At 33.2% G+C, this 15,928-nt stretch overlaps 3 protein-coding genes across 3 annotated transcripts; 1 reads left to right on the forward strand and 2 right to left on the reverse strand.

Annotated features, from left to right (window-relative positions):
• Window positions 1-1,129: 1,129 nt before the first annotated feature.
• LOC120164250 lies at window positions 1,130-2,219 on the forward strand. Its single transcript, XM_039174005.1, has 2 exons — window positions 1,130-1,346; window positions 1,484-2,219. The coding sequence occupies exons 1-2, from the start codon at window positions 1,169-1,171 to the stop codon at window positions 2,002-2,004; spliced, it is 699 nt and encodes a 232-aa protein (XP_039029936.1). The 5' UTR covers window positions 1,130-1,168; the 3' UTR covers window positions 2,005-2,219.
• Window positions 2,220-3,449: 1,230 nt separating this feature from the next.
• On the reverse strand, window positions 3,450-4,928 carry LOC120164213 (NAC domain-containing protein 71-like). Its single transcript, XM_039173974.1, has 4 exons — window positions 4,768-4,928; window positions 4,226-4,503; window positions 3,819-4,145; window positions 3,450-3,730 (listed from the first exon to the last, which is right to left on the reverse strand). The coding sequence occupies exons 1-4, from the start codon at window positions 4,922-4,924 to the stop codon at window positions 3,470-3,472; spliced, it is 1,023 nt and encodes a 340-aa protein (XP_039029905.1). The 5' UTR covers window positions 4,925-4,928; the 3' UTR covers window positions 3,450-3,469.
• An 8,359-nt stretch (window positions 4,929-13,287) lies between these two features.
• On the reverse strand, window positions 13,288-15,606 carry LOC120164160 (beta-amyrin 11-oxidase-like). The gene is made up of 8 exons (XM_039173908.1): window positions 15,359-15,606; window positions 14,794-15,271; window positions 14,435-14,692; window positions 14,265-14,354; window positions 14,103-14,181; window positions 13,903-14,009; window positions 13,703-13,824; window positions 13,288-13,474 (listed from the first exon to the last, which is right to left on the reverse strand). Exons 1-8 carry the CDS (start codon window positions 15,589-15,591, stop codon window positions 13,381-13,383), a joined length of 1,461 nt encoding a protein of 486 aa, XP_039029839.1. The 5' UTR covers window positions 15,592-15,606; the 3' UTR covers window positions 13,288-13,380.
• Window positions 15,607-15,928: the final 322 nt, after the last annotated feature.

Raw genomic sequence — 15,928 nt, forward strand, 5'->3', positions numbered from 1 at the left:
CTCAATCAATCAACATTCATTCCAGGAAGAAATCTTTCAGAAAATATCTTGTTGGATTATGGTAGACATTCTTTGACTCCTAGATGTGCTCTAAAGGTGCACATCACATTGAAAAAGCTTTTGATTTAATCGCTTCGGAGTTTCTTCATATTTTATGGATTGTCATGTCGATTTATGAAGCGGCTTCAATAGCAAATCAAAAAATATTTATTAGGGTGGACACACGTATGTTAATAACACAAGTTTTTAATGGGGTAGACACAAATAAATTTTAGGATGAACACCATTAATAAAATAGGTAACTAAATGAAGAAAATTCAAACTTTACGATAAACTTTTCAGGAGCAATTGCCCCACTCGCCCCTTGATCCCTTCAATCCATCCCTAATAACAAGCATGTATCATACATCAACTTTACTGATATTCTAATGCAGTCTGATACTATATGGTTGCATAGACAAATGCCTATTTTTCTAGGAGTAGAGATATATGTCAGATTTCGGTAACCAAAAATTGTAGTTGGTGCTGAAAGAAGCTAATGGGCGAAAGAGAATAAGAGAAGTTGGCATCGTATGGTAACACTATAAGTTTATCATAAATTATACTACATAATATATATATGTTTTGCATCTTTGGTAGTGGAGATTGTGGCAAGGCTTGATAATGTGATTGAAGAAGTTGAAGAAATGAGGAGGATAGCCTGGTGCATGGAGTTCAATCCCGATGATGATAAAATCATTGAGGCATGTAAAAATTAACCAGTGCATGTTACAAAGAATCAGCTGCCATCCCATGATTTTTAAAAGGTATGAGGTTTATGGTCAAGTGGCTGGTTTATTATGATATGAATAAAATTGGAACAGTTTATTACTACTCTATTGGTAGACTGATGTTCATTTACGATTTTAGATGAAGTGATCAATTATTTTTGCTTTTTCCCAAAAGAAAAAAAGCAATAAAATCAATTAAGGGCCTAACCGGTGACCTCTTCCTAAATATTTCATACACAAATTAACTTTCGATTTTGTTGGCAATGGCATGTCCCAGTAAACAAATAGGGGAAAGAGACAAATACCGATGAATGGACAGGTCATTTAAGATAAGATATTAGATAAGAAACCTTCCTGTTTGTGGATTTTGTGAGGATGTCAGTGAATGAAACACTAAAATGGCGTGTTGCATTTCAAACTCTGTTGTGTTCCAGCAGGGCTGGAGGAGAAGTCCTTACAGTTTATTCGGTTGGAACATAGGCAAGAAAACGAATGCAGATATTAAGCCTCAGCCCAACTACCATGACACTGATCTTCCTTTCTCTCTTTCGCTGGTTGACAAAACATTCTTAAGAGGTAATCTCTCATTCACATGCATCATTATCTAGATTCTAAACAATGCTCTTAAGATATACTTCATGTAGCTTCACATTCTGAATTTGTAAAATACAATTTATACATAGATGTGAACTAGGTCATATGTTTATGAGCAGGTAGGGAATTAAAATGTTGCTATAAGGGTACTGTTGACGGATTTAGCGCCACGAATTTTCATGACTGCTGTGATTTCAAGGGACCATGCGTGATAATTGGATACACAAACATGTCCTTCAAGTTTGGTGCATTTAACCCTGAAGGGTACAGAAGCACAGATGATTACTATGACACATTCGATGCATTCCTCTTTTACTGGACTGATGATGTTGAAACTGATCCTATCATACTGCCCAAAATAGGGGGTAGTGGTGCGGCACTTTTCGACTATGCTCGAGGGGGTCCCCAATTTGGGGCTGATGGGTTACTCATCGGACCTCCCCTGGCGCCGGTTATGGGTGGGTTTGCAGGGCCTGACACTAATTCAGGCATTGGAGACTTGAGGCAAGCCAAATCTAGATTGGGATTATCATATGCCAAGAGGAAGGATGGCAAGGAGTCCCTCTTCGGGGACGAGTCCAAGGCTACTCTTGAGGAAGTCCAAGTCTTTTGCAGCCCTCAGATTGCTAGCTTATACTGAGATGAGCAATGGAGCTTGTAAATTCTGATGCAAATAACTTAATCGAAAAGCAAGTTCTTTCTAATATGAATTCTAATTCATGTACTATTTACTACCATATCTCAAATTTTGGAAGCCTTCCATAGGAGGAAAAGAATACCAAAATTGTTGCTTTCTTAAAGCTCCTGACCACTTAACTCAGTGATGGAGTTCTTTCTGGGGGACTTCATTTTCAATTTGCAAGAGTGGGAGCATGTTGTTGAAAGTGAATTTTAGAGAATGTGATGAAGGGCCACTTGCTTACCTATTGCCTATTGGTCAAGGTGGTGAGAATCTGATTTTTGAGAATATTTACTTTATATTGCATGAACAGAGCTTAGGGAGATGAGGCCTTTATCCAAAGTATTTCATGAAGTTATGTTATTGTTGTTTCTTCAACATTTTATACTTCTGATACAAAGAAGACTGCAATCTATTAAGTCATTTGGCTCCCATCAATGCTCCTTTCGGGACCGGTAGAGATTACTTGCTTCTTTTAGCAATTGTTTAAACTGCATAATTTCCATCATTGATGAGATCTGATGGGAGTTGTTGTTGATAGTGACTTTCCTTGACTTTCTTTCAAAATCTGCCAAGCCAAGAACCAAATATGGAGAAAATGACAAATAGGGTCCCCCAGTAACTTGGGTTTTATTTTTGGTGAAGTTCACAGGACACAACGTTATCATGCGCCTAAGCCTCCAAAACGTGAATAACGCGAATGAACTGTTAGCAAAACTGAGTCTAGATCAACTACCCCACTGAATTGATACAATGCCTAACAAAACTCGTTTAAAGTTAACCTCTTTATAGGAATGGCGTGTTACATATGATTAAAGTTTGTGCTGAACTTTAAATCTTGGGAGAATATTGCATTTTTCCAAAAGCTACAAAGCAATTTGGCAGCAATACTGAAGTTGACAACTCTGCTTCATGTTTGTAGTTGAAATAAGAAACATTCACCTATTACATAACACAACCTTTTTTCCATTTAGCATTTGTTGAAGATTCATTAGTTTGGACATACCTATGAATGTTATCAGAAGCTATGAAATCCTAGCACTTTGACACAATCAATCACTCATTAAAAGGAGCTTATTTTAACCACCAGGAAGTCACTTTTTGTATGGAACAAACATAAAACGGAAACTTAGCAGCTGCTTCCATTGCAGCCCCGATACGGAATATAACAAAGATGCAGCAATCTTAAATGAACCTGATAGCAGTGAAGGGGTTGTTCTTATTACTTGTTACTTACTACTACGATAACCTACATTAAAAGGCGTCGTCTTAGAGACCCCTTCTTAGATAACACAAACTCAGTGCTGTCATTCATTGATCATATGAAGGACCACTCAGTATCACTGTCGCCAAATTGTCTTCTTGCAACCACAAACCATAATCACATACCCTTAATTTCCCTTAATTGTCTTCTTTCCTTCCTTTTTCACAAAGGGTTCAGGTGGTAACATGAACCAGCCTGGTCATAGCCTTCATTGCCATAGAAGTCCATGGAATTTGCATGTCCCAAGTACGGTAGCATGCAGCCAATGCGACTGAGGGCATCATGCTTTATTTCCCCCAAATTCGAGTATGATGAACTAGTGGAGAAGTCTATCTGTTTGTATTGCTGCCATGGGGTCAGTGAGCTTGGAATCTCATACTGCGGGAAGTATTGGGATGCTATTTCACATATTTGTGGATAATCCTTGAAATAAAACAATTCAAAGTTATCAGAGAAACCTAAAGAAATCCTAACTACTGTATCTTCAATTTCAATTTTTATTCTCCTGTACCTTTGAAGGATCAAGAATTAGATCAGGTGAGACCCAGATGCTGCTAGGATCGGTAGCCGTGGAAACAGGCTCGAATGGTGGCACTTGTGTAACTTCATTAGGATAAGGAGAAGCAATAGGGCTTGAATAACGACTCTCATTGTTAGGGTAACTTGTTTGACACGAAATGTCACCAGAATTGCTCAATGGCTCCTTGCTGATCCTTGGTGAGGCAGTAAGTTCCTCATTGGCCGAACTGCTCCCCACCCTCGTGGCTTTTGGTTCTCTGTGCGCATCACTCGCATTGGATTCGTTCCTTTTCACAACGCGGCACAAGGCAAAAGCACCCTGACGAGTATATAATTGCTTTAATAAATCAAAGTGCCAATACAAAGAAATATACATATGCTTATGCTATGTATTCTCACCTGATTAGTCGATCCCTGAGAAGGTTCATCAGAGAGCCGATACTCATGCATGACCCAATCCATTCTATCACCTAAAGGAGCACGTCCCCGATAGAAAACTAGGGTCTTACGGTAGCCAGTCACAGCAGCAGATTGGCACACAACTTTCCTATCTTTTCCGGTGGCTTTCCAATAGCCAGCTTTAGTGGCTCGGTTTGTTCTCAACCCGTTTGGATACTTTCGGTCCCTGGGACAGAAAAAGAACCACTCCAAATCTCGTTTCGGAAGGAATGATTTCTCTGCAAAACAATTAGACGGTTCAACAGTACTGTTTAATGCTCTTTATTTGCACCTTTTTCATAACAAATCAGATTAAACGAGGCTTTAGTTGAAGAACAAAAAGTTGCAGGTCCCATCCCATGGGAATAAAGAATTGCAAAGGAAAGAACATAAAACAAACAAAAAAGTGCTTTCCCCTACATTAATAGAAATCCATATTCACATTAGCCTGAACCAGAAATCATGTTAGAATCTAAGAGAAGAAACAATGTGCAGAAAAGTACCAGGCAACTCCCAAGGATCAAACTTGTACAAATCAATCACAGGGATGACTTCAAGCTCAATTTCAAGTCCTTGAGTTTTTCTTTTGAGGTAATATCCTAACAGTTCCTCATCGGTGGGATGGAACCGAAAACCCGGTGGCAGTGATGCCCCTTCCATTGTCGCAATTATACAAAACAAATGCAGAAGAAGAAAGAAAAGCAGAGCAAAGAGAGTTAAGTGTGGTGCTAATTGCTAAGTGCCAAGGCTGAATCTATGGAAAATTCAAAAGTAAAAGCTTTTATAAACGCTTGATTTTTTGTCAAGAACCGAGAACAATCTGCGCAGAATGCACCCGATGAATGTGAAGTTGTTCTTTGGCTGAAAGTAGTGCACCCCCTCCAAAACAAATTTATCCCAAATTAAAATTAGATTGAACTACCACAATTTTGATTATAAACTACACCCAGAATTCAAAACGGATTCAGCTTTGCAATCGTATTGTTAATTCAGCATCAAAGATCTAAAATGGGACATTTTGAATGGGGATAGAACTTGGAATTGCAGTGCTAAAAGAAAATTATGGTTTGCCATGTAGTAAGCAAAAGTTGACAAGGGAGGAAGAAGAATAAAAATGTGTAATATATAGAGTTAGTGATCAATGAAAGTCACAAGTAACTATTACAAATTTGTTTTCAAGTTTGAGTCGACTCATTTTGTATGAATTGAAAAAAATATAAATAAATATATATGTAATGTATATGATTATAAAAACCATTTAATTAGAATCAAATAATATCATAATATTATAAATATTTACTATTAAATGTAATAGAAACTCGAAAACTCGACTCAAAAATATTTTAAATAAAATTTGAGTTAAAATATGACACATCAACTCGAATAAGTCAAATTTTTTTTATTCGATTCGATCAAATATTCACTCTTAATAGCATGTTTACTTGGCCTCTTGAATTTTCTATTTAAAAAAAACCAATCATGTCTATATACTACACTTTTAATATATTTTCAAAATAAAATCATAAAGCTTTCACTGAAAACTTGGATTGGGAAAATATAATACTGGAAAAAATTACTTATAAAAAAACACAATAAATTATATTACAATTTTAGTGTAAAAAATTTGAGGTATTGTTTTGTAGAGTCATACTATTAAAAATTATAAAATATTCATATAATTATAAGGTATTATTTTATTGAGTCCCTCAACTTTTAAAAGTTACAAAATAGTAATTTGACTATTTATATATTCCAGAATTGCCTTTTTTTGCTAAAAAATTGATGACAATTTATGCTAGACGTTAACCTGTGATATATGATAATTGTTTAAGATTTTGAGATCAAATTTTACCACATCATTGTCAACAGGTTAATGTCCAACTCATATTATTGTCGATATTTTTAACAAAAAATGACAAATTTAGAACATATGAATAATCATGTGATTATTTATAACTTTTAATAGTCAACGGATTTAATAAATTAATGTCATATAGTTAAGAGATTATTTTATAATTTTTGATAATCGAGAGACTAAAAAATGTAATATCTATAGTTGAGAGATTATTTGTGCATTTTACCCAAATTTTATTGATTTGTAATTAATTTTTCGTTAATGGATCATTTTATTTGAACTAAATATAACAAAAACGAAGAATTGATTTTTTTTTGAAAAATCAATTATAACGAATTCAAAGTTTAAGTGCAAGTCTATAATTAAAACGAAAGAGAGAGGAAGCATTGATAGGGGGTTTAGGTCTACTCTACTTCCATGTCCTATTGAGTCAGACAACAATACTTTTTCCTTCTTTTAATGTGGTTGCTTATGTCATCTGTATATCTGCTAGATGATGTCTCGTTTCTTCTTCTTTTTTTCTTGAACAAAATTTCCATTTTTATTTTACACTTTTTTTTATCCACAATAAACTTTCATAAAAGAAAGGACAGAAATTACAAGACCCGCCAAAACTCATGAACAAAATATGCCAATAAGATTCAAATAATTTGTTATATATATATATATATTTACATCTTAACTAATAATTAAATTGAATTTTATTATTTTAATCGATAAACATTACTTGATACTTAAGTTCATCTAGATAACCAAATTTGTAGAACAAAGATTCTTAACGATCAATTTTATTTTTTTTATAAATATAGAATATGTCTTAGCTTTTACGATGCGTTTGTTTTACATAATGTCATATAATCTCTATGAATAAGAATTTTGGAATATAACATTCAATGGCGGAACTTGGTAGTAGAATTTGAAAGGTAGCTTAAAACTTTAAAAAAATTAAAGATACAATTTAAATTATTCAAGTTGTAAATCAATTGAAATAAAATAATCCCATTATTCAGATTAAAGAATTTAAATTGAATTTATTAAAAATGTAATTTTACAACTAGTAATATAACCTAATTTTGGATTCCTTTTATGCATAACTCTAATTAATTAATGATTAGAAAATTATTAGCATCCAATAATATATATTCTTTTAAAATAACCGAAAGATTTCTAAAATACAGACATATGCCCTTGTTAATCTTACAAATCACAAGCACGTAGCAAATTAACTTATACCAGGAGTTCATCATTTCCCCATGCATACTTTTCATATGAACTCAGACATGAAAAGGGACGAATCCAATTGTTGGGTGGGAGGGGCTGTAACCCCGTAAAGTTTTTGGTAGAATATCATTTTTAGCCCTTGTTAGTTTAAAAATATTAATCAAATAAGGTATTGTTTTTCCTAGTTTTTAGATTTAAATGTTTAATAGATCCTTGCTACTCCCAGTGTTTGATCATAACTCTATCCTTGACAATTAAACATAGCTTCCTTCACCTCTTTTCTTTGCATAGAAACATTTGACGTCACCTTATTCGTTAATTTTTCTAGCCCAAAGAACTAAATGTTAATACTTAGCTCCCTATCTAGCCAAAAACTCACCATACCGGGACATATAAGGAGAGTAACATAGCACAACATGATCATGTATACAACTAGTTATCATATGCCAAAAACATAGAATGCATGATATTTATTTGTGTGTGAATCATCTAGCAAGAAGACAATACACTGCATCTTATATCAAGCTCTTGAAGATAAGCTTGAATAAATGAGGTAAAAAAAGAGAGATCAAATTGTCGTGTATTAATTGATTTTTTTTCAATGAATAAAAAAGTTAATCACTCTGAATATATATCTCCCTTTGGGAATACCTCTTTTACAAGGACTCTTACGTATGAAATGATGAACGATATTTCATTATCCTTTCACAAAAATATAAAATTAATCATTGGTGTCTCCATTTGAGCCTTGAATATTTTTTTTCTCTCTTTGATTTTAACCCTAACCAATGATCATCCTTCACACTAAGGTAAAAGAAAATCTACTTGCACGAATAAGGTAAGCAACTGTGATCAAGTATAATTTGTTTCGAGATCTAGAATCAATCAATAATAATAAGATATGTTCCAAATAAAAAAAAAGCATATTGCTCTCAAATGAAATTAAAGTCTTGAATTCATTAAAGGAGAAGAAGCACATTTGAAAATCCCATCATAAAAATGACTTCTTTAAAAGGTTTATCAAGTATAATTGACTCCAGGTTCTAGATTCAATCTATGAAAAGATCATCGGGGGGAAATGAACTCTAGGGTGAAACCTCATAAGTGGGCAATCTGAGGGATAAAAAAAGAATAAAAAAAATGTAAAAGCATATTCAAATCAAACAAAATAATAACGAAAACATTGATATTTAATTCAATAATCCTTAAACACTTAGTTAAGTCTATTTATCTTTTCTTTCATAATCATGAGTCGTAACCTACCGTACGTGCTTAAAAATTCATTTCTAATCATACATGAATATCTAAGTGGAAGAGTCTATCTTCAAAGAGAGAAAGGGAGATAAAGAGATGGGGAGGGAGGGGGAGAGAGAGAGGTTGATAAAAGTGTTGCATATTCTAAAAATCTTCACGAGAGATTGAAATCAGTAGACATTTTCAGAAGTTGAACATGATGTTGATATGATTATGATACTAGATCGATGAACATTAGAGAATAAAAAAAATGTTAGATCTTGGCTAAAGAAGCCAACCCAAAACACCTTACTTTCCCAAATTACTAATTTCATATCGCTTGCATTTTGGTCCTTAAGGAAATTCAAATTAAACTAATTGATTTATGATTATTATTAACTTATTTTTAATAATTCAAAAGTTTAATTCAAGTATCAAAAAGTAAATTCCAAATATCAGAAGTCAAAACTTTACATGACCGATTCTATGGGTGTTACACATCTAACATGATTTAGTACATAAAAGGGTCTCATGCTTGATCTAGTACCATCTCATGGAAAACATATATACATAAAAAAGTATACAAATATCAAAATACTTAGATGTCTCTTAAATACTTGGTCAGATCACATCATACATGTTAACAAAAAGTAGGTATACTATCAAAATGTTTTTTTCCCCCGCTCAACAAATAATTTATTAATGATAATAGGGACAAAAATGTCCAAATTACATAGCAAACAAACACCTACTACAACAGTTTAAAAGTTTAAGAAAGCCTAAATCCACTACAACAAATAATACTATCAAACTGTTGTTTATATGTATCAAATATAGAATATTTAGATAGTTTTGTGCCACTAAGATCGAATAATCATAATATAACATTGAGGGTTAATATTGTTTTCTCATTCTTCATTAAGGTTATATAGTAAGTTAATAACCTTAAAGTCACATTTATTAATGGCAAAACCATGTGCAACAAACTTGTGGGCATAAACTAAAAGATAAAATTGGACATTGTTCTTATATATATATATATATTATTTTTATTAACATTTTCAGTATACTTCTTTTCCTATTCCCTGGTACAAGGATAAAACAATTAACTCTTTTATTTTTATGGGGAATTTCGAAAGCGAGAAGACTTACACCAATATACTTTTCTAGTCGTTTTTTATTCTGCTTTCGGCCCCTTCGTTTGTCCCCTGTCATAACTCGCTGGCCCCTTCACTCAAAAATCAACAGCTAATAATGTCTGTTTTCCTCTGATACTGTTCCCCTAAATACACTAGTTTGGTTGGGATTTTGAGTATACTGCTCATGCACCTGATTTAAACTGCCAGTGTTTTGGTCTAATTATGTATTCAGGGACAGATACATGCTCTTATGCTAAAGGATAACTTATAAAATTTTAGGAGACTATAATAAATTATCAATAAAAAATATCTGAAATATATAATAAATAAAAAAAATTTAGGGCGACTTTCACCAACCGCCTCTCTCCTCGGTCCACATCTTCCTATTTAAATGGTGTGATTTAGGGGTTGAGATTCGTCAAGATTTGCATCAGCAAAAGTTTCAACTTTGACACTGCGCCAACCCTATTACGGTGTCATAGAGTGAGTCCAAACACTATTTCCACTTTAGGAAAATAAGACAAACAAGTTTAATTTTGAACCCTCTTATAAATTAATGCATCATATCTTACAATGTCTCTAGTCATCATTGTTTTATTAAGGATATCTGTGAACATGGACTCTGAAGAAACAGGGACACTAAGGATTCATGTATCAGACATGTTGCAGCATTAAATAAACTATTAGGAGTTTGAATGTAAGAGGATTTGCTTTTAGATTTTAGGATCCCCCCCTGTAGACGAATGCAACCTTTATGGTCAAATATAGAGGAATATGAATGGTTTAACTTTAAACATAAAAATAGTCTATTGTCACATACATAATATGATAATATAAATATGATAGCATATATGAAGCAAAATAAAAAGTTTATTAAGTAATGTACATTATGAAAATTCTCTAATAATTTGATTACATGTCAAGCATACAATTATCCTTGTCCTTTCCATTTTGTGTAGATTCCGTTCCTCTGTTTGAAAAAGAAAAAACAAAACCAAATGCTCAAAATAGAGATTTACCAGAGTTGTTCAACTAGTTAATAATAACCCAAATAAAGTCCTTTTTGTGTGGTTCAAAGGAAACCGCTCATGAAATCTGTATTCACTAGCTCCTATTTCCATTGAGAAACCTGAATCGGCTAAACTAACCAATAAAAATTAATGCTCAGTCTTAGCTTACTGACACGTTGGACTTTTAACAATATAATCAGTCACGTCATGCTTCAGATTAAGCCATTAATACGAAGTTTTCAGGTCTCCATATATTTCATTTCTCTTGGGAAGCACATTGTAAGGGCTATTATATGACTCACGAAGTATGATATGTTTCAGATCAGGATCATTAAGTGTATAATACCTCCTATGAAAACACTGAACAATGTTCTAATCAAACGAGAAATCAATAATCGACCTTTACTCAATTTATCTAATTCCAGACAATAAAGATAAGTCTATAGGTTGCTTGCCTTTTAATACTATCATCCAACGCAAGTTTCACTTGTAATTCAGCTAAGAGACTACTATCATTATACAAACTCAATCTAGTAAACATAACCCTCAAATCAGATATTACAGTTCTACTAAGAGCAAATATATCTAAATGTTATCAATAAATGTCATAACAAAATAGTCAACATAATGTTGGAAAACCATGTACATAAGATCCATAAATACGATGGATGCATTAGGGAGACCGAAAAGTATGATCAGTTTCTTTAACTAACGTACCTAATGCAAAATCGTAGAGTTCCATAATTTTTTTTTCACGAGCATGACTAAAGCATGCACTCGAATATATAAAACTTCAGTCTATAAGCTTTTGCAATTATATCTTTAATTCTTTTAAGTACTTAGGTGCAATATGATAAGGCGCAATGGACACTGACATAATATTGGGATACAATTCTATGCAAAACTCAACCTCACGAACAGGTGACAAACCAAATAATTCTTCAATAAATATCTCTAAAAATCTTTCACGGTTCGTATATTTCTCAAGGCCATATTAAACTGTTTAGTGTCTAGAATATATGTCAAATATGCTTCAGAACCCCTGTAGATCAGCTTCTCGACAGTCATGTCATAGATCATATTTTTCAGCTATCCTCGTCTTTAACTGATCATTACCACTTCCTTAACAAAATTTATTTTCAGAGTTACCCTCATGGAAGGGTATATTCCAGATTAATTTGTTGTTCGATCAGCATTAGATTAAAATCCTTGAAGAGCAGTTCCATTCGATCTGCCAAAAAAGTTATCCTTGAATCTTCAATGGATACCTCCTAAACATTGTGTTCATCAAAACCGATACTCCCAGTGGACTCAATAACATCAGTCATAGTATTCTCTACCCAATCCCCAGACTATCAAAACATCAGATTCATCATGATCCTCACGTCGCCTAACAGTATAAAACAATCTCATTTTCTTAACTCAATACAAGAACGTCTTTGAGCTTATGTAAGTGGTCCTTTACCAGAAGTCTAAATAGACCCACTTGATCTAGCCAGATTACGACCTCTTTATGGAGCATGTACAAAACTCTATGATTGAGTCAGTGTCACACTCCAGGCCCTCCCAAAATCGAACATAGTTATCATTCAATTTTTAGGTAGTGTAATCTCCATTGAATATTCATCAAATTGATCATTCAATTTGTGGCCTCTAGAAGGATTAAAAAAGAAGGAAAAAAAAGCAATTTATTGTAAGGTTTATATTTTCTTTTTACTTGAGCGTCTTTTGTTTTTTTTCCTTTTTTTTTTAAATTGTTCACATGCCATGTAATATTTTATGGTTCCATGGCTGTTAAGTGAACGTTTATTTATTTTAAATTGTATCGTTAACTAAGTTAATAAATTAATTTTAATAATATTAATAATTGAAATTAAATTTTTAAATTTATAAAATAAAAAATTATATTTCTGGAAATAACAGAGACAGTAAAATTTAGTATTTAAAGCGTGAGAAGTACTTCCATTAAGCATATATTATGCATCTGTCATAAAATGACCAAAAAGGAATAGTGTAAAACATAATAGTGACAAAGTTAAATTTTATATAAATCATTTAATTGTATTTATCTGATTATTATTTGATATAGTATGATTAATTTTTTTAATAATCTGAGGTGATTACAAGGTAGCATCTATTCAGATTTTTCTTAATTTATTGACAATATATATCATAAAAAACACAACTGTTCGAATCTAGAACTGTTTTATCAAGTGAATAGTTTGGACTGATTAATCTAAATTTGAACTTCACAAATAAATTAAGATAGTCTTATCAATGGAATAAATTGAACTGTTTTATTGTAGAATATTTCTTTAATAAATAATTTAGCTATATATATATATATAATTAAAACAAAAATAATTGTATTAGTAAACTTAAGCCCAAGAGCCCATTGTTTTTATCTAAGCAACTTTTTAACTCATAGAGAAGTTGCTATTTTATATTAAAAATATATAAATCATTGACACTTCAAATTATTAAGAAAAATATTCCTATAGTACAAACGATATTTCTTCCTTCTTTTAATTACTTTCCTCATTGAAATAGCATTTTTTTTAAGGAATTGAAAGAGCATCTTATTACACACAATTATGTGTTTCTAGTTACAAATAAGGTGAAGCAGGGAAAGTAACAATCTACTTCCAGTCGAGATGATTATGGAAGCTTAACAATTCTTGCGAGACAGTTATCTGCCGGGCGTGTCAATGGTAGGGTAATAGTTGGAACATTTGTGTTCATCTCCTCAAACCTGCAAAAGATAAAACGAAATTAAAGTCAAGAGCGTCAAGGGTCTTTTCGTTGTATGATTTTAATTAAAGAAAAGCGTAAAATTTTATGATAATTTAAAATTTTCAGGATTGACATTATTCTATTTTTTTTCTTTATATATTGCGGGAAGACTTTTGCAATTTCTTTTAGAATTCAAAGTAATTGTTTACTAGCAATGGGCATCAAAGAAAATAGATGAAGAACTTACTTGTAATCGAGGAGAAAATAGTGGAGGAAAATAGAGACCTCCAGTTTGCCAAGCTCAGATCCAGGGCAGATTCTGCTCCCTCCTCCAAAGGGAATGAAATTTTTTCCCTTCAATCCTGGATTCTACATTTAGGTGAAGAAAATTCCTCTTTACATATGAATTTGGTGGATTTATTTATTTATTTTTATTGTTCTGCTGACCTCCCATCTTGAAGGAAGAAACTCTTTTGGGTTTGGATAAATGGCGGGATCCATATGAATAGCCCTACTCCAAACCAAAACTTTCCATCCTTTAGGTATGGTATAACCTGTAAAAATATTCAAAGGGACCCTTCATTTTGTTGAGACAAAAATAGAGAGTATTTTCGAGTAAAACGAAGAAACAAAGTTTAGAAACTAACCATTAAGGTTAACATCAGTTTCAACCTGACGAAAAAGTGTGAACGCAAAATTGGCTCTTCTCATCGATTCATCAATCACCTTCAAGATATCAAAGACAACATGGTTAATTTGTTACATACTGCATAGTGCTGTTGATCATCTCAGTGAATAAGATAACAAACCTTGGGCAGATATTCCATTTGCTTGATTTCAGTGAGGGTCAGGCCTCTCTGGGAAGATGGCCTTCTCTTTATGACCTCCTGCTGTTCTTCCTGGAAAGTGGAAATCCAAATTCAGTCTCCGAATCATACCTAAAAAACCCGAATCCTAATTCACTTGAATATCATCTTACCTTTGCTTTCTGCAACATTTCAGGATGGTGATGGAGGTAGATGGTTGCCCACATTGCAGTGTGAGCTGCGGTTTCATGACCGGCAAACAAGAATATCAGTAACAAATCCATGAGATGCTCATCGTCCAGTTTTTTACCATTGTCGTATTCAGCTTCCGCAAAATAATCAATCATTTCTTTCTTGCAGTCAGGCTCCTTAGTTTTGGCTCTTCTTTCTGCTACTTTGTCTTTAAATATCTTCAGCAGCATTTTTCTGGCCTAATAAACATATCAAAGTTTGACATATAAAATCAGAGTTCGTCTTATATCTGATCTGATGATAACATAAATTCACAATTGATAACATAAACAAAGTTTACCTTAAGTGCTCGATGGAACACAAAACCAGGGATATTAACGGGCATGGAAACAATGCCAGGGAATAAGTCCGAGTAACATTTAACCAATGACGAAAGAACCGACTCTTCAGTGGTGCCCAAGACAATGTGTGCAATAACCTTGAAAGTAATCTTCCTCATCTCATAGAAGAAATTGGCCGGTCCTTTCATGGAAGAAAGCTCTTCCAATGAAGTGGTCACGATGCCTTCGATAAGCTCGATATGTGAAGCCAGTGCTTCGTCTCCATTGATGGGATTCATCGCTATCTTACGCAAACGCTTGTGCTCTGTGGCTGTAATTCCATATAGCGATTTCTTCCCTGCTAGTTGTTTTGCCGATGAAGGGTAGCCAAACAAAACGTGTTCATCAGCCAATGCCTTCCTGCATAGCTCCGGACTGCAAACGATGATGCTTGGACTCCCAAACAAATGGGTTTTGTAAATGCCTGTTTTCCCATACCTGCAACCACAAATTCTCTTGTATTTGAGACAACAGCATTTTAGTAATTAGGATGAAAAAGAAAAGATAATTAAGAAGCTAAATAACCTTTTAATCAAGTTGTCGATGAAGGTGTCTGGGTCTTGGGAATTGAAAGCTTTGAAGAAGGAATAGATGTGGCCGAGGAAGGGCCATCCCATATCACCAGGAGGCAGGGTGTTTTTCTTCTTCCCCAACCGATTAACATAGTACCATTCATTTATATTTTTTAAGAAACCAAATACAAAAACATATGTTGCAGCCAGAACTGCCAGAATTGAACTTAGCAATTCTAAGCCCATTTTATTTTTCCTTTTCTTTTTGCCTCTCGATACACTGTTTCGGGTTCGAACGTGCCTGCTTTTATAGACAGAAATCGCTGTACGTAAATTGTTTTTTTAGACAAAGTCAATGTTTTTATTTTACGTTTATATATATATTTTTTATGGCAAAGTACATAAATGGTCTCTCGATTATATGATATTATTTTATTGAGTCATTTGATTGTTAAAAGTTACAAGATGATCTCCGATCATAGGGAATTACTTTGTTAAGTCCCTCAACTATTAAAAGTTACAAAATAGTCAGTCGACTATTCATTATGTTCCAAACTAGTCCTTTTTCGTTAAAAAAGTAACG

Source organism: Hibiscus syriacus, unplaced genomic scaffold (genome assembly GCF_006381635.1).
Source record: "Hibiscus syriacus cultivar Baekdansim isolate YM2019G1 unplaced genomic scaffold, ASM638163v2 tig00111506_pilon, whole genome shotgun sequence".
Lineage (NCBI taxonomy): Eukaryota > Viridiplantae > Streptophyta > Magnoliopsida > Malvales > Malvaceae > Hibiscus > Hibiscus syriacus.